We start from the raw sequence: 14,984 nt of genomic DNA on the forward strand, positions 1-14,984 counted from the left end.
CCATTGGGGTGTATGCAATCCTGTTGTCTCTTCTGGGGAAAAATAATACCACTTGTTAAGAAGGGGAAGCAATATATTCCATGCTTATCTCCTTACTTGTTGACCTGGGACAGATGCCATGTGGCAGGCTGGTGCAGTTGCAGGCAGGTTGCACCATGTGAAGCAATAAGATAGAAAGCAGTTACTAGAATCTAGAAGGGTAAGTATAAGCTGAAACAGCAATTCTTCTGTTTTCTTAAAACAGAAGGTGCATGCCAATGGGAGAAGAGCAATGCTGAAAGCCTCACCACTAGAATGTACAAGAAGCTTACCAGGTGTGGCTCCGGTTGCTGTGAGGAGGACACTTTCCATTTGATTAGATAGGAATACAACAGTGAATGGACTAACTTGGCTGTAGTAGACAGATTATTCTATAATGATTATATATAATGTTTTCTATGATTGTACTTAACCTCCAGTGTTGTGGGATCCAAACAGCTCGTGCACCAGTCAGGACTGAGACTCCAGGTCTTTCTGTCTTGTTGCTGTAGTCTCCTTGTATTTCAGTGCCTGGAGCACTGCAGCCAGGGTAGAAGTTGCAGCTTCCAGATAGTGATGATCCCTCATAGACATGGGGTCATGTTAGGACTGTGCTGCTTGTGGGAGTCAGGAGCTGCTCTTACATACTCTGAAGGAGTACATATAGGAACTGAGCAGTGCTGCTGTTGGCTTGCTGACAGTTTTTGGTGCTGTTCCCTGGGAAACTGATGCATGCTGGAGTTCTGGCCGGCTTCCATCATGACATTGTTTGTTTTATTCAGACCCCCATCAAGAGCTGTGGGGAATGCTGTAGAGGAAACTGTCAGATTATGTGCTTCCTTTATGAGGAAGTCTGGGTAGAGATGACTCATCTAAATGGTGGCTTTTGTCTGCACAGATCCACTTGGGTGACTGAGATGAGCTGTATACTTAGAGCAGGAATGAACCTGGTCTCATAGCTAGTCCTAGCTTGGTGCTGAGTAGGAAGTGACCTGTATATCTCTGTCCTCAGTGCCTTTTCATGCTCCCTTAACCGATCCCTCTTCATTGGCTGAATGGTTTTTGTATTTATAAAGACTGATTGAGGGTGGGAAGCAGGTACTGCTTTATTAAGCTGGAAAATGGAGATGCCTACCTCTAGTCTGTGACCAAAAAGAGTGGTTGCATTAGAGATTTTTGTACAGATCTGTGTAAAGACACTCTCAGACCAAAATGAAGCAGTAAACTAAGGTTTGCTTTCCAGTGTTTGTATTCAATCTCTAATTAAAGCGATTTGCTGTGCTTTATGAACGTGTGACGTAGAATAACACTGTTAAAATGACTACATGCAGTGATAGTATGCTATCAGGCTGTTAGGAGCATTAACTTCATATCTTGACCTTTGCAGCCTTATTTAGCTTATCACTGATATGAGCAGTTCTCTAGATGGACAACAGCTTAGAGTCACTACTTAAGGGCAGTCTTTTTTTTTCCACTTAGCTGAGTAACTTGTCCCTAGCCAATACCTATTTTGTTTTTAAGTCCATTGAAGGGATTTCTTGTTCAAATTATATCACCTTAGGTACAAAGATATCTGTGCATTTCTTGTTCTAGTACAGTGTAAGATCTGATTAAAGTTACCTTAAACTGTTGTCCTTTTGCCAGTCTGTTCGAATACATTGCACTGCTGCAGGATGGAATGCTTAGGTAGGATTTTGAGTTCATTTGAGTTTCCTTCAGACACTGGAGCTGCTCTAAGCGACTCTATCCTTAAGTTACTGCTGAAATGCAAAGGCATTGCCTATTTCTTACTAATAAGTTATCTAGAAGAGTCATCTGTTGAGTGTATGAGAGGACTTCAGTATGGAAACAGCACTTACTATATAGCTTTGTAAGCTGTGGTGGTGCATCTTTCTTCAGAAAACTTGTGGGCGAAGCTGGGCTGTGCTTGACAGGGATGATGGGAGCAATGTGCTGAGTGCACAGAAAATAGTGATCTGTTTTAATCTGAGTACCTGGTGACCCAGATCTGAGGACAGCCTTAGAAGGTGGCATTGCCCGAGCCTGGCTGGAACTTAGTGCAGAGAGCAGGGGGCTGGACTTGTAGTTTGCTCATGTCATGGTCAGGTAAAACAGCAATGAGTGGGAGATGCCCAGCTACAAGTTCTTCAGGTGTATATACTTGAGGGAAAAATACAGTCCTTGTATAGCAGATTGACTCTATAAGATCACTTTCTGAAATCATTTTAACTTCAGTGCAAAATTGAGGTTTTCTGCATGCAAATATGTTTAGTGTAGAGCACAGTTAGATTTAAATGCTGGCTATTACAGCCACTCAAACTAATTATGTAAGTATTTCTGAATCCTGGCTGTAATAAATGATGTATTTTGATTAACTACTGTAACAAGCTTGTAGCTTTCAGTGCAACAAGTAATTCATAGTTGTTTCTCCAACTCTTAAGCATTGTTTCTAATTCTTCCAGTGATGATCCAGTCTGTATAAACTCTCCTTTGGAGGAACTCCCAGGGTGTGAGACTACCTTACTTTTCCTTTGGTTCTTAAGTATTTTTTCTAAATCTGTTCTTCTTGTTTGGTATCATTAACTGAGCAATGACAGAACTGCCAATAGATCTTGGACAGATAAGGAAATGCCTAATTACTACAAGTAGGTCTCAGGCTATAGGGTTTCACTCTAGTGCTCAGCACCAGCACTGCAGCAGGGTGTTGGTTGCATCAGCACACCTAAAGGGAGCGTGGAGTGGACAGGATTGGGAATTTTCCCCACTTCTTCATTGGTGTGTAACTTTCTGACTACTATGTTTGGCTTTACTTCTACAAATGTGGTGTTCTCCATCACATCAGCACTGGTAGTGAAGTGTGAGGTCTTGCTGATGGCTGTGCAGGAGGTGGGCTTGTACAGCTGGTGCAGGGAGATGGAATGGGGAGAGAGGCAGGATGGTATAAATGGAAACTGTGGAACTGCTGCCCCAGCCTTCTCTGCAAGACATGTCAAGCCTAAAGAGATCCTTGATAAAAAAAACATGGCCTGGAAAATCCACAGCCTTGACTAAAGGTAGGAGCACCCAGCAGTAAGTGGGGAGGGATACAGGGATTTCCTGAGAAGGGATTTGTGCTGAACACTTAACAATCTTTTTAGTATGAAAAGCAATAACTGGAAACATTCCAAGAGGTAAGATATTAGCACAGGAAAAAAAAAAAAAAAAAGAAAGAAAGCAGCATTTTTATTTTTAGCATGCATAGCCTAAAATTCTTAGTAGCATTAAATACGCCGCTTGAGATTAAGTGAACTTGTTTTTATAGTTGAATTACCAGTTGGAGCATTTACAGTCCATTGAAAGCTAATGGAATTTCAGTGCTTAAAGATTTTCTGGATAACCTCAGAACAGCTGAGGAGCTCTTACAGTTCATAGCTCAGTGAGATTGTTAATTAGTTTTGTGATCCAGGGAATTTCCATGGCTGCATTCTTGCAGGCGTATTGCAGAACCAAACGCCCCAAAGTCTCTTATTCGCATTCTGATAAATGAGGATCACTAAAACACTGTTGTGAAACTTTGTCCTTTCTGTGCTTGCTGTGGATGACATCATATTTAAGTCTTTTTAATAGGGTGAATACCCAGATTTTCCTTTAAAACTAGGTGTCTGAAGGGTTTAACAAAGCTCTTCTGTCAAGCTATTGGGCAAGTCTTTCTAGAATCCCACTTTGAAATCCAAAGAATGGCTGCTTTCAGTGGCGGGTAGCAGTGAAAAGAAGTGTCCAAGGATATCAGCTGCATTGCAGAACAAGGGCTGGTCTCAGCAACTCTGTGCTTACAGCTCTGTTTCAGTTTTTAAACCACAAGCTGTGTTGGAATAACTAGAAGTGATTCTAATTAACACCTCAGTATGGCTGTAGAATTTCTTACTGTAGTAACAGAATATCTCCTGGAAAGAGACTGAGCTTATTGCGGTTTCTCATGTTTTTCCTTCTATGTGTTTGGGTGTACAGTAGTAAAATGGATTCTTTTCTTGTTAAGTGATGAGTGCTGTTTCCTTTAAGTGACTGCAACTGTGAAGGCTTAGTGCAGGTGGAGGCTGAAACCATTCAAGTTATCCATGCCATTATGGCGTAGAGTAAACCAGTCTGGTATGTTAATAGTGTTCTGGAGCGCAGTAACTGCTTAGCTGAGGAGAGGAATAGAAAAACTAGGGATGCTATGCTTGCATTTGGACTTCATGAAGATGTGGATGAATGCTTGCTGTGAAGTACTCTGGTTTCTAGACCCCAGCCAAGAATGAAGTAACACTGTGTAGGTTCCTCCATGGTTGGAGACTTCAGTTAACCTGGAGCAATTACAATCTAAACAGGTAAGACTAGGGAAGGCTGAAATAGTTGGTGGGCTTAAGGCTACATTTTGAAGGTAGCAGGGTTTGATTGCAAAAGCTTAGGGCAGGGTTAGGTCTGTGGTGCAGAAGGGATCTTCAGAAGTCGGAATAAAATCAGCTTCTTAGTAACTATTGTGGCTTGATTTGCAACTCTTGCTGTGTTTATGTGGCCATCCTGTCTGATAGAGCCTTCATTTGTCGGTCTAAAGATCCACTTTCAATAGCACCACAAAACTTCTGCTGTGTGTATAGTTTTGTTTTCCGTTACTGAAACCCCAGTTATGAAGTCAATGACTCAGTCCTCTTTTAAAGCAGATGAAGCAGGTAATTGCTTCTAATTTCTTTAAAGGCTGCCTGTGAAAGTTTGTGCTCTGGTGTAAGTTCTGCCTGAGGAAACTCAAAGGTCCTTCCAAAGGTTTTATTCTTACAGCTCATGCATTTTTCCACACAAAGTTCAGTATGGCTTGTACCACCTGAGGGTAGATAACAGGAATGTAAGTTCAGCCACTGACTGGATCATTCTTCCAGAAGAAGGTAAGCTGCTTCTTGAGCTGTAGAGGTGGAAACAGTTGGAAATGCTTGGGGCCAACTGCTTTAGAGAGAGGAGTTTGAGCTGAACAGTATTCAGTGGTCCTTCCCAGCCTATGTAATCCTAGAATGTTTGGTGCTTGGAAAGTTGTCAGTCCCTGGTTAGTTTTGTTTAGAACTGCTGCTTATGTGAAAACCTGTTCCAATGTAGTGCTTATATAAATGCTGTTGTAGGCATTACCGTTGTCTGGTAGAATTTGATGGCATCAGAATTTGATGGTGGAGTATCTTCATGGGCTGATCACAGTTCAGGCTACCTTGAGATTTCTGGTAGGCCTGTTCATGCTTATCATTCTGTGTTGATGGAACTATTATAAATCAGGGCTGTTACAGCTGCTTTCTGTTCTCTGCATGATCTGCTGTCCTTCCTACAGCACTCAGCCAGAATAGGAATAGCTGGGGCCTTCAGCTGTCCTGCTGTGAGGACAGAGGTGCATCCTTGCATCTCCCATATAGTGTTTGTCTGTAGCACACCTTTTATTCTCCTCACTCTGGGAATCATGTCTGGTGACAACGTTTGTTCAGTTGCTTTATCTTTTGCTCCCTGTTTCCCAGTGTGCTGTTCTTAAAGCTGCTGCTCTGTGCTAATCGGGGTCTGGCACTGCTACATCCAGCTGCTGCTAAGTGCTGGAGACCTCTTAAACCGACGAAAAGCAATAAAAAACACTTAAGTACTTAGTTTGCATGACACAAAACAAAGGCTTGTTAAAAAGCACTCATTGAATGTATTCTTTCCAGGTTTGTAACATCAGGAGAGGAGCTGGTACTGAGAATTCTTTGCAGTAAGGCAGGATGTTTTCAAAAGCAAATTGTAGCATCAAAGGCAAGAATATCAAAATAAATGCTAATGCCATGTCATAAGACTTTCTGCTGGAAGATTTTGCCGTTTGTTCCTGCCAGAATTTATTGAGAATCTCTGCTTTTCTTATTAGCCTACATAGTGAAAAGATCAAAAGTCATTCTTATAAGCAGATCTAAGGTATAGCTATGTTAGTAAATTGAAACTAAGCTGTACCAACATTAAAGAAATATTTTAGAAAGGTGTAAAGCCTTACAATGAGAGACATGAAATCGAACTTCCTGCTAGTACAAGTGTAGTTTCCTTTAGGAGCTTCTCTAGGTGGCAGTCACATAGGATGGGTTTACAAATGAAAGCAGTCTGTTCCATTAGTACATGGCTGTGAGAAACCTTTGACCCTACTGTTGTCTCAGAGAAGGCATTTGTCATGATACCAGGTTCCTACTTCTGTTCTAGATGTTGATGGCTTGACTTCATTTCAGATGCATTTCAGGGTTGCTGGATAGGGTTTTAGTCTTGTCTTTCCATAACAGCGAGATGCTTCACCTGCATGGTACCACTGTGCCACTGATGTCATGGTGACTGTTTTGTTTTTCTGTCAGCAGGTCTGATTGGTTGTCTGGTACTTCATCAGTGGCAAACAGGACAATGGCTGCAAGCAAGGGCAAGAACCAGAGTTCCTTAGCACTCCATAAAGTGATCATGGTTGGTAGTGGAGGTGTAGGCAAATCTGCACTCACTCTCCAGTTCATGTATGATGAGGTAAGTAGCTTTGGTTTAGTTTCTCTTAAGTCAGAATGGGTACAACTTACTAAATCCTTGTGGTGGGGGCAAAGGGACTAAATGTAGGGGTCTAGTGACTGGCTGAAGAATAACAGGAATCTGTGAGGGATGCTCTATAGGAGCACTTCTGACTGAGAGTGATGGGGTTGGTGCTTTCTGGTGAAAGAACAGCTTCAAAATGTGTCAGTGATAGTCTGTGTGTGCAGAGCTTGTTAAAATTGAAAATAATTTGGTTTCTATTCGTTTTAGGCCAGGTAAGGTTGAAGTCGGAAGTAAGTGCTCTGTCTTGCTCTGAACCAGGTGGAGCAGTAAGCTTGAAGTTTTTCCATACTGATATATGGGAAGCTAGATCAGGGAGTCCAGATTAACAAAATTGAACACATGATCTTGTAATTTAGAAGTCAACAATTATTTTCAGTTTGTCCAAACATACTGCAGTGATGCATCTCAACAGGCCCCATTGCTGGGCGGAAATGGGATAGGTACTGTTGTGGTACCTATGCTGAGATAGCTCTGTATCAGCTGGCTTGAATTTGGCATAAGGAAATCAGTGGTTATGCCAGCTTGAAAGCATGAGCTTCCTGCTACGTGTCATCTAGCATGGCTGATAGAAGACTTCAGTCAGCTTAATCAGGGTCATGGTGTGACCTGTTAGTCTTTAAGACTGAGAGAAGAGATAGGTAAGGAGCCTATGCTGGGTGTGTGCTGTAAGTACAGAACTGCAAGTGAAATTGTCAGTGACTTTGTCTGGTCAGTACTAAATGTGTTCAGCTACATGGCTGTATAATTGTGGAGCAGCTTTTTATGTTCAATGACTGGCTGCTGTCATCTGGGCTTGTTGGAATTATGGATAGTTGTGACTGAAGTACACTCAGAAGTGCTTCCATCTTGAGGTGGGAGATGTAGATAATGCAACCAGTTCATGAGCTGGTTGCTTACACTGTCTTTGTCCCTTAAATTGTGCTGAAATTGCTGAGCGGTATTTTATTTAGGAAGACAGTTTCATTTGACTAGGCAGATTGGCTCTTTGATGTATTAAGTACTTAAATAACTTGCTTTTTATAGTAAAAATAGAAAAGGTGGTAGAACTTAGTAACTGACTGAATTATGATGAGGCTTTCAGGAATTTAAGTGTCATTGAAGTGAAAGAGAATGGATGTAAGCAAATACTGAGGCCTTTTGACAGTATTTCTAAGCATTAATTTCTGTCTTCTTCAGTTTGTAGAAGACTATGAACCTACCAAGGCTGATAGCTACAGAAAGAAGGTAGTCCTAGATGGTGAAGAAGTTCAAATAGACATTCTGGACACAGCAGGGCAAGAAGATTACGCAGCAATCAGAGATAACTATTTCCGCAGTGGGGAAGGATTTCTTCTAGTCTTCTCAATAACAGAGCACGAATCATTCACAGCTACAGCAGAATTTCGGTAAGCGTTCTTCTCCCAAGCAGGGGGAAATGTTTGGTCCCTGTTCTACTCTGATAATTCTCAAATGCTACAGATCTGTCTCCTTTATCCATTATCGTTTGGTCAATGAAAGTGGCAATACAACTGTTTTGTTCTTGGTAACTAAAACCACTGTACTGTGCCTCTGGCTGTAGTTGTCTTCGTCTTCAGCTTGTGAGGACATTACGCCGTCAGCAACTTCAGGAAAAGAACAGATTCTTGGACTCTTAAACTTATGTATTCTAGCCAATTTTCAGTCTTCTTGGATGTGGAGTTTAATTATCTGAGAGCAGTACTTCTGGAATTAAGTGCCTCTTGGCCAGGTTTCAGACACTGTTGCTTACTGCTAGAAGCAGGTGCTCTAAGGGAGGGAAGGATTAGCCTCCACACTCAGGTATGGATTGGTGCCAAGCAGGGGTTGGCAGCTAGGCAGTACTATTGTAGGCAGACATGTTCCTAGAAAGACACTCAGTGATGGTAAATGCTTCTGTTTTTTGTTCTCAGGATTTGTAATTCTAATGTTAAAACCTGTACCAGGCTGAGCACAGAAACTACTTTGGTACTGTAAAAGCAAAGAGTTTTAACCAACTGTCCAGGTCCCAGAGCTTCTGTATTCAGGTTCTTCAGGACAGTTGTTTTGGCTTCTTTTGGCTAATGGTTGTTACTTCAGTGTAGAAGACAATCCAAAGATTCCTTATGAGTTCTGTTTGCTCTTTATCAGTCTGATTTGTTTTCACTTTGCTTTAGTGAAACAAGATTAACAGACGATCAGCGCTTAAATTTCTGCTTACCAAGTGAGGTAGGCACTTTCTTGCAGGATATTATAATACCTATGACATTTCCTTCACACTCCAGGACTTTTGTCAAAGTTCTTAATGTATCATACCATTCCAACAGTAACAGGGGACTGCATAGTTATTTAAGAGTTTGTCGTGGGGACACAATGGGAGCTGTTTTGTTTGGTATGCTCTGCTTAGAGCATTCAAGGAATGAAACAGCTCAAGTGGTGCTGGGCTGAAAGTGAGTGTAAAGACTTCTCATAATAGAAGATGGAGGGGAGAAGGCCAATACCAATCAAGCAGGTACAAAACTGGGTACTTCACAGAAGAACCCTCACCTGACTCCAGTAAGACACCAGTAAGAACTGTTGGTTTGAAAAAAAAAGAAATAAAACACCAAAAACTTTTAGGAAGAAGCAAGAATGGGTAGCCTAAAAATAGCTGCATACTGTTACAGCCCTTCCAGAATTGTAGATGGGCAGCAACATGTGTCAGTCTGGTTTCAACCTGTTTTATTCCTGTGATAGCACAGGCTTTGAGACTTGCATATGGCCTTGTGCTCATGATAGGCCCTTGAATGAGAAAAGGATAGCAAGGTTTCATAGTTTCATAGTTTCGTGCAGGTTGGAAGGGACCTTAGAGATCATCAAGTCCAACCCCCTGGGATTCGAGCCTCTGTGTAGCAGAGCGGCACTTCTACCACTTGCACCACAGGGGATTCGAACCCAGGGCCTCTGGTTATACTGGTTAATACTGATCAATTAATTTTTGTTCCTTTGAAGGCTTTGGTGTACTGTTGAGCTAGTAACTAACAACTGATGTAGCCATTAAAAATAACCTTTGCCAGCAGCTTCTCCTGTTCTTAACCTGCTACTTCAGCAGTGCCTTGATGCTGCCTGGACCTATATTGAGACAGGGTGCTAAATTGAAATTGAGGGTGGTAACTGAACACAGGGCTGAAATCTGGCAAACACAGTACTGGTGCTTTTTGGCATTCAGATGTGAACTCATATTAAGTTGTTCTTCTGCTACTTTACTTTTCTTCTGGATCCAGGGTTGCAACACTTCTACCAAGTAGTGAAACGGCCTTCCTGAAAATGTGAGCTTTTACTCAGTGTGTTATACTTGGAAACACTTCAACTTTATTTGGCTGTTGGGGGACTGACTTAAGTGGTGTTACAAACACTAGTAGTGTGCAGACTGCTTGATCTATTCATCTTAAGAGTATGGGTTTTGTTAATGCCACTAACATGTGCATATTTTTAATACCTGATGCATTAGGGAACAGATCCTGCGTGTGAAAGCTGAAGAAGATAAAATACCTTTACTGGTAGTAGGAAACAAATCTGACTTGGAAGAACGCCGACAAGTGCCTGTAGAAGAGGCTAGAAATAAAGCAGAAGAGTGGGGTGTGCAGTATGTAGAGACCTCTGCCAAAACTAGAGCAAATGTAGATAAGGTAAGATGAATAACTTGCTTCTACTGCAGTGAAACTGGTACTGTTTGCTTAATAGCTGAGTGAATTTTTGACTCTTTCTGGAACAAAAGCAAATCCATGTTTGGATTTCCAAAAGCGTAGGTTATCAAATGAACTAATGTAGTGGAATGTGTACACTGGAGTAAATACATAGCTTGGGCAAGCCTAGAGACCACTACAAGGTAACAGTATTGTTTTAGCTGTTTGTACCTGAACCAGCTTTTCAATAAAGCCTATTAGCTCTAGATGTTGAGCTGTTTCCATCTGTCCTTGCAAAGCTGTGTAATGTGGTTAATGTTAAAAGCTTGACTCTTGCATTTTTGTCAAGATCGTTCTGAACTGGCAAAAACTCTTCTTGTGGCGTCTGAGCTGTTTTGATTTGCACGTGCTGGTCTAGGACTATCCTTCTTAGTGTTTCTGCCATTTTGTCTAAACATTGATGGGATATTCCTAGTGAGAAATTCACCCTACAGGAGAAATCAACAGTCTCAAACCTCCCTTTTGATATGTGTAGTTAAGCGTTTTATTGAAGAGAGTACCCTTTTACCTCCATATTCTTCAGAAGATTTCCCCAGGCTTAGTATTGGTCCCTCTTAAGGTCAACGGAGATGTAGTTGAGTGAAATGTGCATTTGTTCTCAGGTTACAAATTCTAAGCTGCTTTCTCCTTGGTCAAAGAATGCTTGTAGCTTGATCGTAACATGTATGAGGGAAAACAGTTCTTGTTTTATAGTTCTGACTTCTTTTCTTAGTAATGCTCAGTTAAGCTGCTATTTCATCTTTTGGTATCTAGCATAGGTAAAGTAATCTATGATTTTTGGGTGGACATATCAGAGTGATGACTTCTGAGAGTCTTCTATGCAGCAGGACTTCCTGTGCCTGATACTGCCACTCTGAATGCTGCAGCTCTTTTAATTATGAAACAGGCAGAATATTATACAGCAGGGTATGTGCTTGTAACCACTTAGGAAGGACTGAACTAAATACTGGATGCTTGAGTTAGCAAGTATTTCCCAGCAAATAACTTATTAAGCACAGAGCAATATTATCTTGAGCTCTGAATGCTACTTTTGTGCAAGAGCAATATTCAACAAAAAGCTCTTGAAACAGAGCTGCTGAGTGACTTAAGTTACGATAGAGTCATGGAACAGTCTTGCTTCTTGCTACTGCTTCAGGTACCATAATTCTAATGTTGAATTTATAGCTGGGATGTGTCCAGATTTGATTCTGCTGCTAGGTACCTTGTTGTACTGTGTCACTTATGTGCCTAATAAAGTAGCCTGGATCTGTTTTTAGGTGGCAGAACTTGTTTAATCTTTTTTTTTTTCCCCTCTAGGTATTCTTTGATTTAATGAGAGAAATCAGAGCAAAGAAAATGTCTGAAAACAAAGACAAGAATGGCAAGAAAAGTGGAAAGAACAAGAAAAGCTTTAAAGAAAGATGTTGCTTACTGTGATGCTTGGGAACTGTGTATATCTATCTACAAATGGCATGGATAAGATACCACTAAGGATATAGGGCTGGATTCATGAAAGGAAGTCTGTATTGACTCCCTTATCTCTTGCTTTGCATATCATACCTTGAAAATGTGAAAACAACTTTGAAACCATTTCTGGTATCCAACAAAACCTATGCCTACTTAAACTGAATTGTCTCTGTCTTCCCAGTGTCTTTCAAAACTAGAAACTATTGAGGTTTTAGAACTACAATCACTCTATTTGGTTATACGAAGTTCTTTCATATTAACTTCCTGGTTTAATGTCTCAGAATATGTTTCTTGAACCTCTACTGGCCTTAACAAGCACAGCTGTTCAGGTTCAAACAGTTCTTTCACTGGTGCCCTTCTTAATGTTGTAAACTGCAGACAAGCTGGATGACAACCTGTCAGTTTGTCTCTGTTTTCTGCTAGTGGTTACTGAGTTGTTACGCTGAAATTTGCTGGTTTCCTTCCTACCCTCCACTTAAATAGCAACTGACACTTGAGTCAACCCAAAACAAACTTTCTTCCCTGTTCTGTTTAGTCAATATGGCATTCATGAATCAAGCCTATGGACTCAATTTGGACTTAATTAGGAAATACAATATTGGCTTTCCCTGATGTTCTGTCTTCTCATCCTTAAATTAGAGTTAGGGGGTGAGAAAATGACTAAGCTTTTCATCAGAAGGAATAGTGTTGCCACGGTCTCCTAGAAGTGCAATCCTGGATTTCTTCCATGTATTGTGGCTATTACACTCATTCTGCATTGGTCATTCATCGCCTTCCTGGTACTGGAACAGTGAAAAATCAGTGTTCATCAGTTTTGTTTATATTGGAAAATGTGTGATATGTTGGGAAAGTGGGATCATCTGTTTCCTGCTGGAATTGAAAGCTGAGTAAGGGTGGCTCACATCACAATCATGACTTGGACTAGGTGAGGCGTACACGCTACCTCTCTGATTAATTGGCTAGTGAGTCGTGTGGTTGCAAAAAGTGAATGAAGTGAAACAGTTGCCATGTCTGTTACTCACTGTTAATTTTATATGTACTGTTTCTGACGCATAGCAACCTAGCACATGGAGATGCACGTTGGTTTTGCTGTCAGTTATGCAATGGTGGTCATGTTTTAATCAGCAAAAGCCCGCTTAGAAATGGAAGAGAAGTCAGTACTTAGCAGGTCTTGTCAGCTGACTGAACTGTGATTTCTGATGCAGTTTAAACTAAGTGCAGTTGCCAAAAAATACTTCTGTTGCTGTTGTAGAATGTAACCGTCTCTTCTGTTTGTGGAGTCTCTCAATGAATTATGGATATTTTCTATTTCAAAGGAGTAGACAGACTTGAAGTAGTGACTGTACCTTGCTTTTTAACCAGATGCTTAAAGCACTGTTGGTGGAAAGGTGATGCTGTGTGGTTGTTCAATGAAGCTCACTGCAGCACTAAATTAACAAATACTGTTTCTTGAGGTGAAGGAGTAGCAAATACTGTTCAGTACTTAGTATTGTAATTTGAGGATGAAAAACATTTTTAACATGTACTAGATTGCTGTTGTGCATTCCACCTCCGAACTTTGGGGAGAAAAAGATGTTAGATATCGGAACCTCTGTTGGTCTGAGGTTTTTACAGGGATTTATCACACTCATTGTCTTCCGTAACTAGTTTAACTTGTCAGGCAACTCATTGGACTGGGGAAACTGTACTAAATAAAAGGTGCTGTAATCTTCCTTCATGTGAAGTTTAATTCATTTTCTGTTAATGTTCTGTGCACAGGAAGAATGCTTCATGAAGTTTGGAAATTATTCTTTGAATAATATAATTGGTATAACAAAGCGAACTGAATATAGTTCTTGAGGCAGAGGCTGGGAGCTTGATGGCTTACAGAATTGTATGAGCTGTACCACCTGTGTCCAAAGCCTAAACACCCAGTGGGACACACAAAGCTGTCTAAAGCTTCTAAAAAGACTTCCTCTTGAACTTAAATTGACTCTATTTTTGTGTGCATGCTGTATCTACAGCATGTGAATGTCCACTTCTAGAGGCAGACCACTTGCTTAGGTTTGGCTTTAGTTGAGACCTAAAGGTTAAGTCCTTAATTAACCTAAAGGATAAACAATGGCTGAGTTCACATTACAAGCTTACCTAGGTCAAGCCCCTCTCAGGCGGATTGTAGAATGTGGCTAACAAAACTGAATAAGCTTTCCTTGCTATATGAATAATGAACTCAACAAAGCTTACAATGAATACCTCAGCTGTTAGCTCATTGACTTCCATGTGTTGTCCTTTGACCTCTCTAATTATAACATACCTGATAATATTTGGTAGAACAGATGAACTGTTCAGAACAGCCGGTCTCCCACCGGTGCTTTTACTTGGTGTGCTGGTTTCATTCAGATAGCTTTTTCCCAACAGATAAAGCTCTAGCACTGGGGTGGACTTGCTTGGAAGAAGCTGCTTGGTTCTGCATTTCTTCAGTGCTCTGTTCTTGTCACCCTTACCAGAAATGTTATGCCTAGAGGCTAAATTCAGCAGTTCTTCAGTATCCTTTTCTGTACTTCTGAAAAGCTTCAGTTTAACTTCAATTTAACAGATACAGCTGAAAACATGGTAAGCAATGCAGCTACTCTGACTGCTTTGCAGCAGTGGGCAACAAGCTTTGACTTGCACCAGGAAGTCAATTAAACTTCCCTTGAACTGGGATCCTAATGCCTCTGTCGTGTATGGTGGATGTGCCTGGATGCATATTCTTATAGAAGTGCGTTGCACCAGTGTGGATTCCTGAATTACTTCCAAGTGTGTTTCAGTGGACATCAGTATGAAGTGGGTTGACTGGGATGAATGAGGAGTGGCACAGAAATGCTTCCTTTCGATTTGGGGGTTTTTCTGTGAACAGTACGAAGGTATTTTCTGGCTTCGAATCTAAATGAATTCTTACAGCTCAGGTATATGGAACAAGGAGGACTTTGGCAAGGGATGTATGTGTAGGTGCCTGCTAGCCTTGCTGCTGCCTGGCTGTGACAATCAAAGCCACTAAAGCTGATGCATTCTAGTAGCCTTTGCACGTGAGGCAGTTAAAGGCTGAGTTTTCACTTCATCAGTGTAATCTGCCCTTGAATCTTCCTAGAAACATGGCTGTAGGCAAGTAACTGGATATTTAAGGCTGGAGGTCATGCAAGACTTGCTTGCCTGAGTGCAAGCGCAGAGCCAAGTGTGTTTCTTGAATAATAGCTTGACATTAAAGTCAGGGCACTGTTTACTGTG

At 41.1% G+C, this 14,984-nt stretch overlaps 1 protein-coding gene across 4 annotated transcripts in view; it reads left to right on the forward strand.

Moving 5' to 3' along the window:
* RALB (RAS like proto-oncogene B) overlaps positions 1 to 13,450 on the forward strand; it is a 39,396-nt gene extending 25,946 nt beyond the window's left edge. For 2 of the 4 annotated variants that reach the window (XM_015868637.3, XM_015868635.2), the window contains 4 exons: positions 6,375 to 6,531; positions 7,771 to 7,979; positions 10,058 to 10,235; positions 11,589 to 13,450. In XM_015868637.3, coding sequence (XP_015724123.1) covers positions 6,418 to 6,531; positions 7,771 to 7,979; positions 10,058 to 10,235; positions 11,589 to 11,708 — 621 coding nt within the window. In that variant the 5' untranslated portion in view covers positions 6,375 to 6,417 and the 3' untranslated portion in view covers positions 11,709 to 13,450. Of the gene's footprint in view, positions 1 to 6,371; positions 6,532 to 7,770; positions 7,980 to 10,057; positions 10,236 to 11,588 lie in introns of all 4 variants that reach the window. The other 2 variants (XM_085553238.1, XM_015868636.2) reach the window with 1 other exon arrangement.
* Positions 13,451 to 14,984: the final 1,534 nt, after the last annotated feature.

Source organism: Coturnix japonica, chromosome 7 (assembly GCF_054131305.1).
Source record: "Coturnix japonica strain WE chromosome 7, WE-NBRP24, whole genome shotgun sequence".
Classification (NCBI taxonomy): domain Eukaryota; kingdom Metazoa; phylum Chordata; class Aves; order Galliformes; family Phasianidae; genus Coturnix; species Coturnix japonica.